Source organism: Elaeis guineensis, chromosome 4 (genome assembly GCF_000442705.2).
Source record: "Elaeis guineensis isolate ETL-2024a chromosome 4, EG11, whole genome shotgun sequence".
Classification (NCBI taxonomy): domain Eukaryota; kingdom Viridiplantae; phylum Streptophyta; class Magnoliopsida; order Arecales; family Arecaceae; genus Elaeis; species Elaeis guineensis.
The window spans coordinates 42,509,018-42,522,789 of record NC_025996.2 but is presented as its reverse complement, the minus strand read 5'-3'; the positions used below and the strand labels follow the sequence as shown (position 1 = coordinate 42,522,789).

At 37.5% G+C, this 13,772-nt stretch overlaps 2 protein-coding genes and 1 pseudogene across 2 annotated transcripts; all 3 read right to left on the bottom strand.

Annotated features, from left to right (window-relative positions):
• Nucleotides 1–1,538: 1,538 nt before the first annotated feature.
• LOC140856965 (uncharacterized) lies at nt 1,539–2,803 on the bottom strand. Its single transcript, XM_073255167.1, is given in 2 exon segments — nt 1,539–2,104; nt 2,107–2,803. Coding segments are annotated over 2 exon segments (1,170 nt in total). The 3' UTR covers nt 1,539–1,631.
• A 442-nt stretch (nt 2,804–3,245) lies between these two features.
• On the bottom strand, nt 3,246–4,616 carry LOC105034603 (receptor-like protein EIX1). The gene has a single exon (XM_073256122.1). It carries the CDS (start codon nt 4,614–4,616, stop codon nt 3,246–3,248), a length of 1,371 nt encoding a protein of 456 aa, XP_073112223.1.
• A 4,983-nt stretch (nt 4,617–9,599) lies between these two features.
• On the bottom strand, nt 9,600–12,997 carry LOC140857331 (receptor-like protein EIX2; annotated as a pseudogene).
• Nucleotides 12,998–13,772: the final 775 nt, after the last annotated feature.

Sequence of the window (13,772 nt, the reverse complement as noted above, 5' to 3'; positions counted from 1 at the left end):
GGGACTTCTATTTTTCTCCTACAATATAAAAATCAAGTTTTTTCTTAAGAAAGTATAATTAAAATTTACTGCTTCACATTATTATTTTTTTTTTGTTATTAGAGCATTTAAATAAGTCTACTATCAAGAAGTTTCCATATTTAATAAACATTAGTACTTGCATTTTTTTCATCCCACCTTAATATGACCATAAGTTTCTTTTCTTTTCTTTTCTTTTCTTTTTAAGTGTATATTGACAGACCAAAATAAAAATTCAGCTAACATCCTTTTTCTTGACTATATTTCCTTTGCTCTAGGCAGGAGAAAGAAGTTGATTAGATTGGAATGACGTTACGTGCTTCGGCTGGTATAATCCCAATGAAGTGCTGAATTTTATCCAGAATTTCGGAAATTCACCATTACAAGATTGTTTCTCTACGCATTCATCAAGAAAGATGAGCAAAATCATTATCTATATAGACATGAGCTGCTCAAGAATCGGCGAACTCTCCCTTAATATGGGTTGAAATTTTGTTTTTTCTAGCATATTTGAATCAAGGAGCTAGTGGGTTTCATGTGGGACAATTGCCCCAGGAGTGAACTAATTCTTAGAAGACTAATAGCCCAAAAGCTGTTGAATTTTTGGCGAACTAGGATATTAACGCCTTCGCACCATTCTTTTACTGTGCATCGTGGGATTATTTTTTTTTTATACATGGATCTCAACAAAATCGAAAGTCAGTTATAATCGAGCCTCTCATATTTTTTTCAACTTGATAGAATAGGAGGGCAAATCCACCTACTTTGTTGTGGTAATGAAACTGCTAGACAAACACTGCGAGAGACACCCGACTAGCTTCTCCCATGCTACTGTGGTGGTGGAATGGTTTCTCATTTCATATGTTTCTTAGCAAAAATTTTAGGGTTGCATTAGCACTAATTTTTATTCTTAAATCAATAAATTCACAATCAGAATACTGATACTGAAAGTTACCAGATTTGTTCAACTTCAAAAGGTTGTTTCCAAAAATCTCAATGGGATGATTTTAGACTATTTGATATATTTTACAATCATGGACAAAGAAAAGCGAAATTTTTCAAAAGTTGCTTCATCCAAGATGCCAAATCAATTTTATTTTCTTTTTTTTGGAAGATGACCTATCATATGTGACAACTCACATAGTGTGTAAAATATGAAAAGCTTGTGAGCTTATGGGTCGAGCAAAGCTTTGAGATTGAGTCAACTTTGTAGCATATCAAGAATAAGCAAAGCTCTAATTCCTTAAATTTGCTAATTAAATAAATTAACTATAGTCTCCTATGTCTGTGGATGCAATCTTCTTAGCTCAACCGTTTTAACTTCAACTAAGTCTAGGCTTAGTCTCTTTAGCTTTTCCATACGAGTTTAGTCCTAGTTTAAATAATTCAAGCATGACACATGACTTGACCCTTGAACCCTAATTAGCTATTCTCTCTGGATAAACTAAGTGAATTAGTTTGAACCTAGTTATTTTATTATAGTACAAGTACAAGGTTTCATGTGTAAAACTAGAGTTTGAGTACAGATAATCCATTCTAAATATTTCTACAAACGCTTCAAAAAGTAAAAAAGGAAAAAGGTTTTTGTAAACACAATTCAAGGTCACAAACGGTCATGTTGGAACATTGTGTTTTCTAAACCTAGTGAAAATCACTAGTAGGGCCATACAAACTACATCATACACTTGATCTATAAGTTGAAAATAGGCTTCTCTCCATTTTTTGTTGAACAATAATGGACCAAAAATAGCCCAGAAACCTATTGAGAATCCTGGCCCCATGCTCAGATACAGCCACTTCATTTCAGATCCTTCTTCATCTATGGCATTATCATTTTGTTCATCCCCTTCAACAACATTTGGACCTTGGTTTGTCTTGTCATCTTGGCATTTTTGAGTTAATGGGAACCCACAAAGACCAGGATTGCCAGCATAGATAGATGGATCAATGAGGGTTTGAAGCTGATCACCAGATGGAACTCTTCCTGACAAATTGTTATATGATAAGTTCAAGTAACTCAAAAAAGTTAGGGTTATTATACTCGAAGGAATTCCACCAGAAAGGTTGTTTCTTGATAAGTCAAGTGCTCCAACTGTCACAACGCACTGATCTTTTCTGTAATCTCTCCTGTTAGATGATTTCCAGACAAGATTAAGCTCACGAGTCCAAAAAGACTGGTCAATTCTTCTGGTATCATTCCAGACAGATTATTTTCTGAAAGATCCATAATGATCACAAGTGGAAGCAATATGATATACTTAACATCCTTTCCTTTTATGATCACTTGCATGTTTTCATGATAACCATCATCATTTCTTAGAATGGTTGCATACATCTCCCCTGAAACTTTCATGGCACTGAAGTTCCCAAAGCTCGAAGGAATGGTTCCCGATAAACCATTATGAGCCAGATCCAGGATTTGAAGAGCACTCAATCTTGATAGATTAAGAGGAATATTTCCAACAAGCTTGTTTGATCGTAAGCTAAGGATCTTCAAAGATGACAAACTTTCTCCTATCCAAGTAGGTATTGTACCAGTAAATCCATTTTCTCCAAGATCAAGAGTATTTAGACTCACACAACTCTTCAACGATAAAGGGAGTTCTCCTGATAGCTTATTATTATTCAAATGCAATGACTCGAGAGTTGGTGATGAACAGATTGACGAAGGAATACTTCCAGATAAAGTGTTGCTTGAAAAATCCATAACAGTGATAGAGGAAGAGTGGTCCCAGCAATCAGGGAGCTCACCCAACAAGTGGTTTTTTGAAAGGTCAAGAACCATCACTTCGGGCTGACAAAGAGACGAGGGAATTTCACCACTTAAATTATTTGTGGAAAGGGATAGATATTGCAAAGAAGGCAAACTTTTTCCCAATGCCAGGATGAATCACTCCTAAAAATGAGTTGTTTGATAGGTCCACCACCCCCACAGTGGAAGAAAAATTTGGCAAAGGACCCTCAAAGTAGTTAGAACTCAAATTCAAATATCCAAGATTGATGAAGTCTCTTAGATCAGGTAGACCACCGGTAATTCCATTGCTAGAGATATCCAAGTGAAATATATGGGAAAATGACTTCCAAAACCAAACTGGCATAGTGTCTGAAATCTCTGTGCTAGACATATCTAGATAGGAAATATTTTCTTGCATCCGGAGCCATGCTGGAAATTGTGGTCCCAGCTTGCAAAAATCAATTTTTAATGTTTGAAGCTGAAAAGGGGGCATTCAATCAGACCCCAAATTCAAAACTAATTGATTTTGCGACAAAGCTAGATTGTTCAGTTTGGTGAGATAGGCAAAGTGTTCTTCAGACATTACACCATCCAAAAGATTCGAGCTGAGGTCTAATGAATCTAGCTCCGCAAGCCTTCCAAGACTTTCTGGGATAGTCCCATTCAGCTTATTATTGGAAAGATCTAATCTTTCAAGTACTGACAGTCTTCCAATTGATGCAGGAAGAGGACCAAAAATTGAGTTGGAACTCAAATCGAGAGATTTGAGCATTCTGAAGTCCCCCAACAAGTCGGGCAAACAACCACTGAGCAAGGCGTGTGACATTTTCAGAGTCTCTAAGCTGTTCTTGATGCATCCAGTAAACACTTCATCAAATTCATGCAAATTTTTGTTTATATTAGAGTATGACAATCCAAAATGCTGCAGCTTACACAGACCCCCAAGTGCAGTTGGAATTCTGCTATCAAGAAACAAATTATCGGATAAATCAAGGAACTTGAGCGAAGCTAGATTCTTAATTGTAGGTGGAATGATGACCCGAATATTAAAATTGAAGCTGAGATTAAGGTACTCGAGGCTGCTTATGTTGAACAACCAACCAGGTATCGTCGTATTAAAGGAATTAAAAGCAAGATCAAGAACAGAAAGTGAAGTAAAATTCACATGTGGAAGAGAGAGCGGAATGGTGTTGATTTGACAACCAAATAGGCGTACCTCAACAATAGAAGGGAGCATGTTTAGTGCTTGCAGCCAATGAGCATCTTCTCTGAATTTCACATCTGTCATATCGAGATATCGCAGAGAAGAAAGATGAGAAATCCAAAGGGCATTATCAATGCTGAGATCAAGATCATTGACGAGATCAAGATATTGAAGGCTCGATAGATTCCCAAGATGGTGTGGGATCAATCCACCCAGACCGGCGTTGGAGAGGTTAAGATATTTGAGCTGCCGGAATGAGCCCATGAATTCTGGGATACGAATTCCTCCAAAGTAGTTCATGCTCAGATCAAGATAATTCAGGTGTTTCAGACCAAGCAAGGAAGGCCTTAACTCACCTCCCAAGGACCAGTTGTTGTTTGGAGGATAGTCGATGAACGAGAATGGGTGTGGGTTGCGGAGATCTAGCTTGACAACATGGCCAGTCCGATTGTCACAAGCCACGCCTTCCCACGTGCAGCAGTCGTCACCCACCCAAGAAGATAGCCTATTGGAGGGATCTTTGAGGCCTTCTTTGAACCCAAGAAGAGCATTCCTTTCAATCAATATGCAGCCCGGGATAGAATCTCCATTGAGTTTTCTCCCTTGAGCACACAGAAAAACAAAGAACAAAAGTAGAAGCTGGGTTCCTTTCAGATCCATGAATTTATTAGTTGCTGTGACATGAGCTTGAAGGATCTCTTTATATTAATCGGAAGCGGTTCCATTGCTGTCCATGACCAGCCAATAAAATTGATCTTTGAATTCTATCTTGGAAAGTAAGTAGAAGCTTCCCAACAAGGTCAAGCCGCCATTGTAGTCAAAAGTCCGTGAGAAATTTATGAAGATGGACTTCCACACCACACGTGACTTGTGTGCGCTTGTCTGGTGCTCCAAAACTTCATAAGACGTGCCAAAACCAGTCATGGAAGGGCTAGGATAGGGGTAGGGCTTCCACATCTAATGTGAGGACCCGTGTCAGTTTGGCGCAAGGCTTTGTAGGTGGCAAAGATGGTCGCGTAAGTGCGATAATGCAATGTGGCGTTGAATAGGAGACTGATAAGTAGGATTTAATTAAATAATAAAAAAATTAGCGTTAATATGGTGACAAGCAAAAGTTATATTGATCAAAGTAGATAATGCCAAATCCAATAAGTTAACAAAGAAAAGTTAGGCTGTCGACGATGGTTTCACCAAGCCAAAAACTATTGTCGAGTTGTCTCAGTAAATGCTATGATAATTTTTTTTAAAAAATTAAATATATGGAATTAAATCAATGGCATAAGAAGCTGTAGTAACATCAAGAGGGTGGTTTTGCATACGCTTCTTTAGATGAGCTGGTTTTCGGAAACTCGCACCACACTCTTGGTAAGTATGTTATGGCTTGATTATTGATCTCTTTTTCTTCGTTGCCTTGATCAAATTGTATCTTCCGATTCTTCCTAAAAATATTCAACAAAATTAAACAATAAATGAGTTCATAGGCACTAACAAACAAATTTAAGACAAAAATTAAACAAAGAGACCGAAAGACATTTATCATATACTCTCAATAGACCCAAATTAAAGAGGTTAAAAACATGATAAAATCCATGATCACCTTATGGTATCATGATGTGGATGACTTATCATTATAATAATGTGCATAAGCTATAGCTTATTATTATCAGTGATTTCTTTAACCTACAACTCCTGTAGCATTCAAAATAATAGAACCTAATGTCTCTAAAACTACAATATTCAGAATAATAACACCTAATGTCCCTGGAAATAGGCTTCTTTTAATCACTTAATCCCTCGGCAACCTCACTTACTGTTCCACCATCCAAAAATGGTAATATTGAAAAAAAAACATTGGCTCTCTAGAAAATGTAATTTTGTTTAATTAGAAATAAGTATAAGAGAGCAAAGAATAATAAATAATAATAATAATAAACTTTGCTACTCATGGTATTTGACAACAGTTAAATATTTCTGGATTGATTTGTTTTTGGAGAATATAATTCAAATAATCGTCAGGCCAATAGAAAAATCAAGAGGGGAGAACATTGTAATCGAGCTCCCATGATCCCAATTAACAAGAAATGTGATGGGCCCTCCGGCCAATATCACATTTACTTGATTTGTTCCACCAACCATTCCATGAAAACCATAAGATTGTTGAACCTATAAGTTTTGATGTATTAAGAAATAATCTGTCATTTACAGTATTAAAGATTGCCAAAAAAAAATTGCATCTATTGACATCCAGCATACCGTTGAAATGGTAAAAAAAGGCTAAATTTTGGGCGTTCAATTGCTGTTTCTAATCGGACGAGGGTCTTGGTTATTATGCCCCTAGCGTAGATAGAAGTCCACCATGGCCAAACTCCAATCCACATGGCTAGCACAAAGAAAGGGAGAAAAGAGATGCGACCATTGCTAGAGGGAAGAAAGAGATCATTCAGAGCAGCTCACCGAGCATCTGTCAAAGCCACTCGAAGAGGAAGAAAGAGGGAAAGGGTCAATGGGCAATGGTGAAATAGGGACGGGCCTGCACAATCCACTAGTTGAGCAAGCAAGAGGAAGAAGGGGAGAAGAAGAGAGAGAGCAGGTAGGCTCAGGGTTATCGGTGACACACCGTCTCGCCGTTCGGGATCGATAGGCGATGGGCATCTGCTGACGATGGGATCTAAGTTCCACGTGCTCCATCACCAGTGTGATACGGATCCGCGACAGTTGGAGAGGCCCGTGGCATCTTCTCTCTTGTCATCCCTCATCCTCCTTAAGGTGATTACTTACGGTGGCATTGACGGTGGCGGAGGTGGAAAAGGGTAATGAGATTGGCCGTGTGGGATCCCGCATAAGCACGGCCACTACATCGTTATTTCCCCGCCTCTCACTATCCCTCACTCTTTCTTTCTATCCCCTGCTCTCCCCGCATCCCCCCCCCCCCGGGCCGGTGGAAGCCATTATGACCTATCCCTCTCCGATATCTCCATCCATAACTCAGATCCAATCTGCATGACATGGAACTATCAGCCAAAGAGAGTTTGGCATGAATTGGCCGCAGAGTCCTTCACCTTAGCCAACTATTTTCACCGTACGATAATTATAAGACATGCAGAACTCAAATTTTTCTCCACTCGACGATAGCTAACTCATAACAGCAAAATAGTTTTTTTAACCATGAGATCTATATCTCATCGAATCATAACAAGCTCTCGGATGTGCGAACTTTTATCTCAAACCTCTCATACATGTCATTGGCATGACGAGCTCTGGCCCTCACCTATACATACTTTTCCTCATGGGCCTATTAGGGTCAGTCTTTCTCAAGTCCTCTTCCAAGCCTATATCCTTCCAAGTACATGCAAGTTCTTTAAAGCTCTTTAAAATCCGAGTCTCTGAAGAAAGCTCCAAGCCATCAAGTTTCTAACTCGTACGCTTGGAGATCCCTATTGATGGAGATCCACCTAAAAGCCTCTCATAGTTCAAAGCTAAGTAACATCCAAAAAGACTAAACCTCTCCTGAACAAATAGATGTCTCCTCTTTTTCCCACATAGACTCTAACTTTCCACTCATTTCCAGTACCCTCTTAATCTCATCTCCTTCTTCTACCTCTCTCAAAATCTCCTCTGTTCTACCAAAGTAGACTGACTTAGGTTGCAAGAAATCCATGACAAGTAGACTTTTTTTGCTTGTGGTGTTTTTGATGCTTTTTTAGATCCATGTAGACTAAGGGAATATTGCAATATGGGCCATTTAGACTGACCACAACTAATCATAATATTTATGATTGGATTTGAAGTACTTATGATTGAATTTAAATGGATATGGACTCTTCGCCTACAAAGATACCAGAGCTTAAATAAGGAACTGTGTGAGGATTTATGCAGCTTTATGTATGGTCCTACAGTAACTTTATACCCGATAAATATTGGATATATATACAGAGCTAAGAAACCTAAATAATATTTATCAACTTACCTTTTCGGATAAGGTCTTGCATTATTGCAGAAGAATTTTTACTTTTCCCCTTACAATGTCAAAATCAATTTCTTTTTTTCTTAAGAAAGTATTATTAAAGTTTGCCGCTTAACATTGAATTTTTTTTGTTATTAGAGCATTTAAAATAATTTTACTTTTAAAGAAGTTTCCATGCTTAAAAAACATCAGTGGTTGCATTTTTTCTTCCACCTTAAGGTGGACCATAAGTTTCTTTTCTTTACTTTACCCTTTTTTTTTTTTGTGAAGTGTATATTATCAAGCCAAAATAAAAATTCAACTACTTTCCTTTTTCTTGATTACTTTGCCTTGGCTCTAGGTGGGAGAAAGAAGCTGATGAGATTAGGATGATATTTTGTGCTTCAGCTCGCTATGACCCCCATAAAGTGCTGAATTTTTTCCCAGAATTTCGGAGATTCACCATTACAACATTATTTCTCTACACATCTATCGGGAAAGACGACGATATCATTATCTTGGCCCAAAATAATGAAGCAGGCTCTGTATAGACATGAGCTGCTTAAGAATTGCCAAACTCTCCCTTAATAAGGGTAGGAAAATTTCATGTTTTCTAGCATATTTTCATCTAGGACCTAGGGGTTCATTGGGAGGCAATTGCCCAAGGGAGTGGCCGGACTTAATTGGTAGAACCATAGTTGACCCAAAAGCTTTGGATTTTTGGCTAAGATATTAACCCCGTCAACTTTCTTTTACTGTCCATTGTGGAATTATTTTTTCATGCATGGATTTTCAACAAATCAAAAGTTAGTTATAATCGAGCATCTCATATTTTTTCATCTTTACATAAAAGGGGGGAAATCCACTTACTTTTGTTGGGTGGTATTGAAACTGCTAGACAAAACCAAGAGAGAAACCCGATCAGCTTCACCCATGCTACTGTGAACATGGAGTTGTACGTCTCTCTTTTCACATGTTTGTTGGCTACGATTTCAAGGTTGCATTAGCACCAAATTTTATTCTTAAATCAATAAATTCATAGTTAGAATATTGATACTGAAAGCAACCAGATTTGTTTAACCTCAAAAGGTTGTTCCCAAAAATCTTAATAAGATAAATTTATATTATTTGATTTATTCTACCATTATGAACAAATAATAGAGAAATTTCTCAAAGGTTGCGATATTCAGGATGCCAAATCAATGAGATAACCTATCTCTTTTATTTTCTTTTGTGAAAAATGACCTATCATATGTGACAACTCCATAGCGTAAAAGTTCAAAGGCTTGTGAGCTCATAGATCGGGCCAAGCTTTGAGATAGAGCCATAAGCAAAATTCTAATTCCTTAAATTTGCTAATTAAATAAATTGTGCATAGTCTCCTATACCTGTGAGTGCAATCTTCTGAGCTCAAACCATTTTAAATTAAAATAAGTTTAGCCTTAGTCTGCTTAGCTCATTCTCATGAGTTTCATCTTCTAAGCTCAAATAACTTAAGCATGATAAATGACCTGACCTTCAAACCCTAATTAGCAATTGTTTGAACCTAGTTATTTTATTAGAGTAGCACAGGTACAGATTCCATGCGTAAAACTGAAGTTTGAGTACAGATAATCCATTCTAAATATTTCTATAAGCACTTTTAATAAAAAGAAAAAAATGAAAAAAGCTTTTGCAGACGTAATTCAAGGTACAAACGGTCATGCTGCAACATTGTATTCTTTAAACGTAGAGAAAATTACTTCCAGGGCCACGTTAACCATATTGTATGCTTGATCTACAAGTTGAAAATAGACTTCTCTCATTTCCTGTTGAACAATAGTGGACCAAAAATAGCCCAGAAACCTACTACGAATCCTGGCCCCATGCTCATATAAAACCACTTCATTTCAGATCCTTGTTCATCCATGGCATTATCATTTTGTTCATCCCCCCAACAGCATTTTGACCTTGGTTTGTCTAGTCATCTTGACACTTTTGAGTTAACGGGAGCCCACAGAGACCAGGATTATCAGTGTAGATAGATGGGTTATTGAAGATCTGAAATTGATTACCGGTTGGAATTTTTTCTGACAAGTTGTTGTATGATAAATTCAAATAACTCAAGAAAGTTAGGGCGATCATGCTTGAAGGAATTCTACTAGAGAGATTGTTTCTTGATAAGTCAAGTGACTCCAATGATTGCAATGCACCGATCTTTTCTGTGATCTCTTCTGTCAAATGATTTCCAGACAAGTTTAAGCTTATGAGTCCAAAAAGAGTGATCAATTCTTCTGGTATCGTTCCAGATAGGTTATTGTCTGAAAGGTCCATAACGATCACAAGTGGAAGCAATAGGCATACTCAATGTCTGTTCTTTTTATGATCACTTGAACTTTGTCCTCATAAACACTTCTGTCGTAACCTATTGTGTGATTTAGAATTGTTCCTTGAGTCTCCCATAACACTTTCATGGCAGTGAAGTTTCCAAAGCTTGAAGAAATGGTTCCTGATAAATTGTTATTAGCAAGATCCAAGATTTGAAGAGCACTTAGTCTAGATAGATTAGAAGAAATATTTCCAACAAGCTTGTTTGATCGTAAGCGAAGGATCTTCAAAGATGACAAACTTTCTCCTATCCAAGTAGGTATTGTACTAATAAATCCATTCTATCCAAGATCAAGAGTATTTAAACTCACGCAACTCTTCAATGATAAAGAGAGTTTTCCTGATAGATTATTATTATCTAAATGCAATGACTCGAGAATTGGTAATGAATAGATTGATGAAGGAACACTTCTAGATAAATTGTTGCTTGAAAAATCCATGACAGTGGTAGAGGAAGAGTGGTCCCAGCAATCAGAGAGCTCACCCAACAATAGATTTTTTGAAAGATCAAGAATTTCACATCTAAGCTAACAAAGAGCCAAGGGAATTTCACCACTTAAATTATTTTTGGAGAGGGAGAGATATGCCACATTAGGCATACTTTTGCTAATACCAGGATGAATCACTCCTGCAAATGAATTGTTTGATAGGTCTACTGTTTCCATAGCAGAAAAATAAAAATTTGGCAAAGGACCCTCAAAGTAGTTAGAACTCAAATTAAAATATCCAAGGTTGATAAAGTCCGACAGATCTGGTACATTGCCTGTGATTCCATTGCTGGAGATATCTAGGTATGTTATCTGGGAAAATGACCTCCAAAACCAATCTAGCATAGTGTCTGAAATCTTTGTGCTAGACATGTCTAGATAGGAAATATTTTCTTGCATCCGAAGCCATGCTGGGAATTATGGTCTAAGCTTGCAAAAATTCCACTAGAGAGGTTGTTTCATGAGAGGTCAAGTGACCCCAACAATTGCAATGCTCCGATCTTTTTTGTGATCTCGCCTATCACATGATTTCCAGACAAGTTTAAGCTTGAGTCCAAAAAGGCTGGTCAATTCTTTTGATATTGTTCCAGATAGGTTATTGTCTGAAAGGTCCATAATGATTATAAGTGGAAGCAATATGGCATACTCAATGTCTATTCCTTTTATGGTCACTTGCACTTTGTTCTCATATAGACCTCTATCATAATCTATTGTGCGATTTAGAATTATTCCTTAAGTCTCCCGTAACACTTTCATGGCAGTGAAGTTTTCAAAGCTTGAAGAAATAGTTCCTGGAAAATTGTTATTGCAAGATCTCGAATTTGAAGAGCACTTAGTCTAGATAGATTTGAAAGAATATTTCCAACAAGCTTGTTTGATCGCAAGCGAAAGATCTTCAAAGACAGCAAACTTTCTCCTATCCAAAAAGGTATTGTATCAATAAATCCATTCCATCCAAGATCAAGAGTATTTAAACTCACATAACTCTTCAACGATAAAAGAAGATCTCCTAATAGATTATTATTACTTAAATGCAATGACTCGACAATTGGTAATGAATAAATTGATGAAGGAACAGTTCTAGATAAACTATTGCTTGAAAAATCCATGATAGCAATAGAGGAAGAGTGGCCCCAGCAATCAGGAAGCTCACCCAACAATAGGTTTTTCAAAAGATCAAGAATTTCACATCTATGCTGATAAAGAGACAAGGGAATTTCACTAGTTAAATTATTTTTGGAGAGGGAGAGATATACCATATTAGGCATACTTTTGCTAATACCAGGATAAATCTCTCCTATAAATAAATTGTTTGATAGGTCTACTGTTTCCATGACAGAAAAATAAAAATTTGGCAAAGGACCCTCAAAAGTAGTTAGAACTCAAATTAAAATATCCAAGGTTGATGAAGTCCGGCAAATAAGATACATCACCCATGATTCCATTGCTGGAGATATCCAGGTATGTTATCTAGGAAAATGACCTCTAAAACCAATCTGGCATGGTGTCCGAAATTCCTGTGCTAGACATGTCTAGATAGAAAATATTTTCTTGCATCCGGACCCATGCTGGGAATCGTGGTCCCACCTTGCAAGAACCAATAGATAACCACTGAAGCTGAAAGGGGGGATCCAATTAGACCCCAAATTCAGAATTAATTGATTTTGTGACAAAGCTAGATTATTCAGTTTGGTGAGATTGGTAAAGTGTTCTTCAGACATGACACCATCCAAAAAGTTCGAGCTAAGGTCTAATGAAACTAGCTCCGCAAGTCTTCTAGGACTTTCTGGGATAGTCCAATTCAGCTTATTATTGGAAAGAACTAATCTTTCAAGTGCTAACAGTCTTCCAATTGATATAGGAAGAGGATCAGAAATTGAGTTGGAACTCAAATCGAGAGATTTGAGCATTCTGAAGTCCCCCAACCAATTGGGCAAACAACCACTGAGCAGGGTGTGTGACATTTCCAGTGTCTCTAAGCTATTTTTTATGTGTCTAGGAAAAACTTCATCAAATTCATTCAAATTTTTGCTAATATTAGTGCTTGACAACCCCAAATGCTGCAACTTACAAAGATCCCCAAGTGCAGTAGGGATTTTACTTTCAAGAAATAGATTACCGGTTAAATCAAGGAAATTGAGTGAAGCTAGGTTCTTAATTGCAAGCGAAATAATGGCCGAAATAAAATTATTGTTGAGATCAAGGTACTCAAGACTACTTATGTTGAACAACGAATCAGGCATCGTCAAATTAATGAAATTCAAAGAAAGATCAAAAATTGAAAGTGAAGAAAAATTCATGTGAGGAAGAGAGACTGGAATGGTCTTGATGTCACAAAGGGGCAAGTGTACCTCAACAATAGAAGGGAGCATGTGTAGTGCTTGCAGCCAATGAGCACCTTCTTTGAATTTCACATCCCGCATATTGAGATATCGCAGAGAAGAAAGATAAGAAATCTAGAGGGCATTATCAATGCTGAATTCATGAACAGGAACTATAAAGCTGGGATCAAGACCATTGTAGAGATCAAGATATTGGAGGCTCGATAAATTCCCAATTTGATGTGGGATTAGTCCACCCAAACTAGCTCCGAAGATGTTAAGATATTTGTTACGGTGGTTACTGTAAGTGCCTCGGATCAACATTACATCACAAGATATTTCAAGTTCTCGAGTCATCAGCATAACTGCTGACCGCCGTATGAGCTGAAAAATCCATTTCCATGCTGAGATGAGGCATTCACGAGGTCTAACCTATGTATAAGCTGTCTTCATCACCTCCGCCGACTTATCTCTTCAATGTGCGCGATAACTGTCCATGCCGAATAGATAAGGACCTAGCGTAACCATCTCTCCTGATCTCATAGGAGCGATTAAGGGTGGAATTATCTCACCCAGTTTGGCATATCTAACGGTCTAGCAATCTCAGAATTATGTGACCTCACAACTAACAACTCAGCTATCCGACATCTTTCTATATAAACAATCGGAGCTCTGAGGATCCAGATAAGTCCAATCC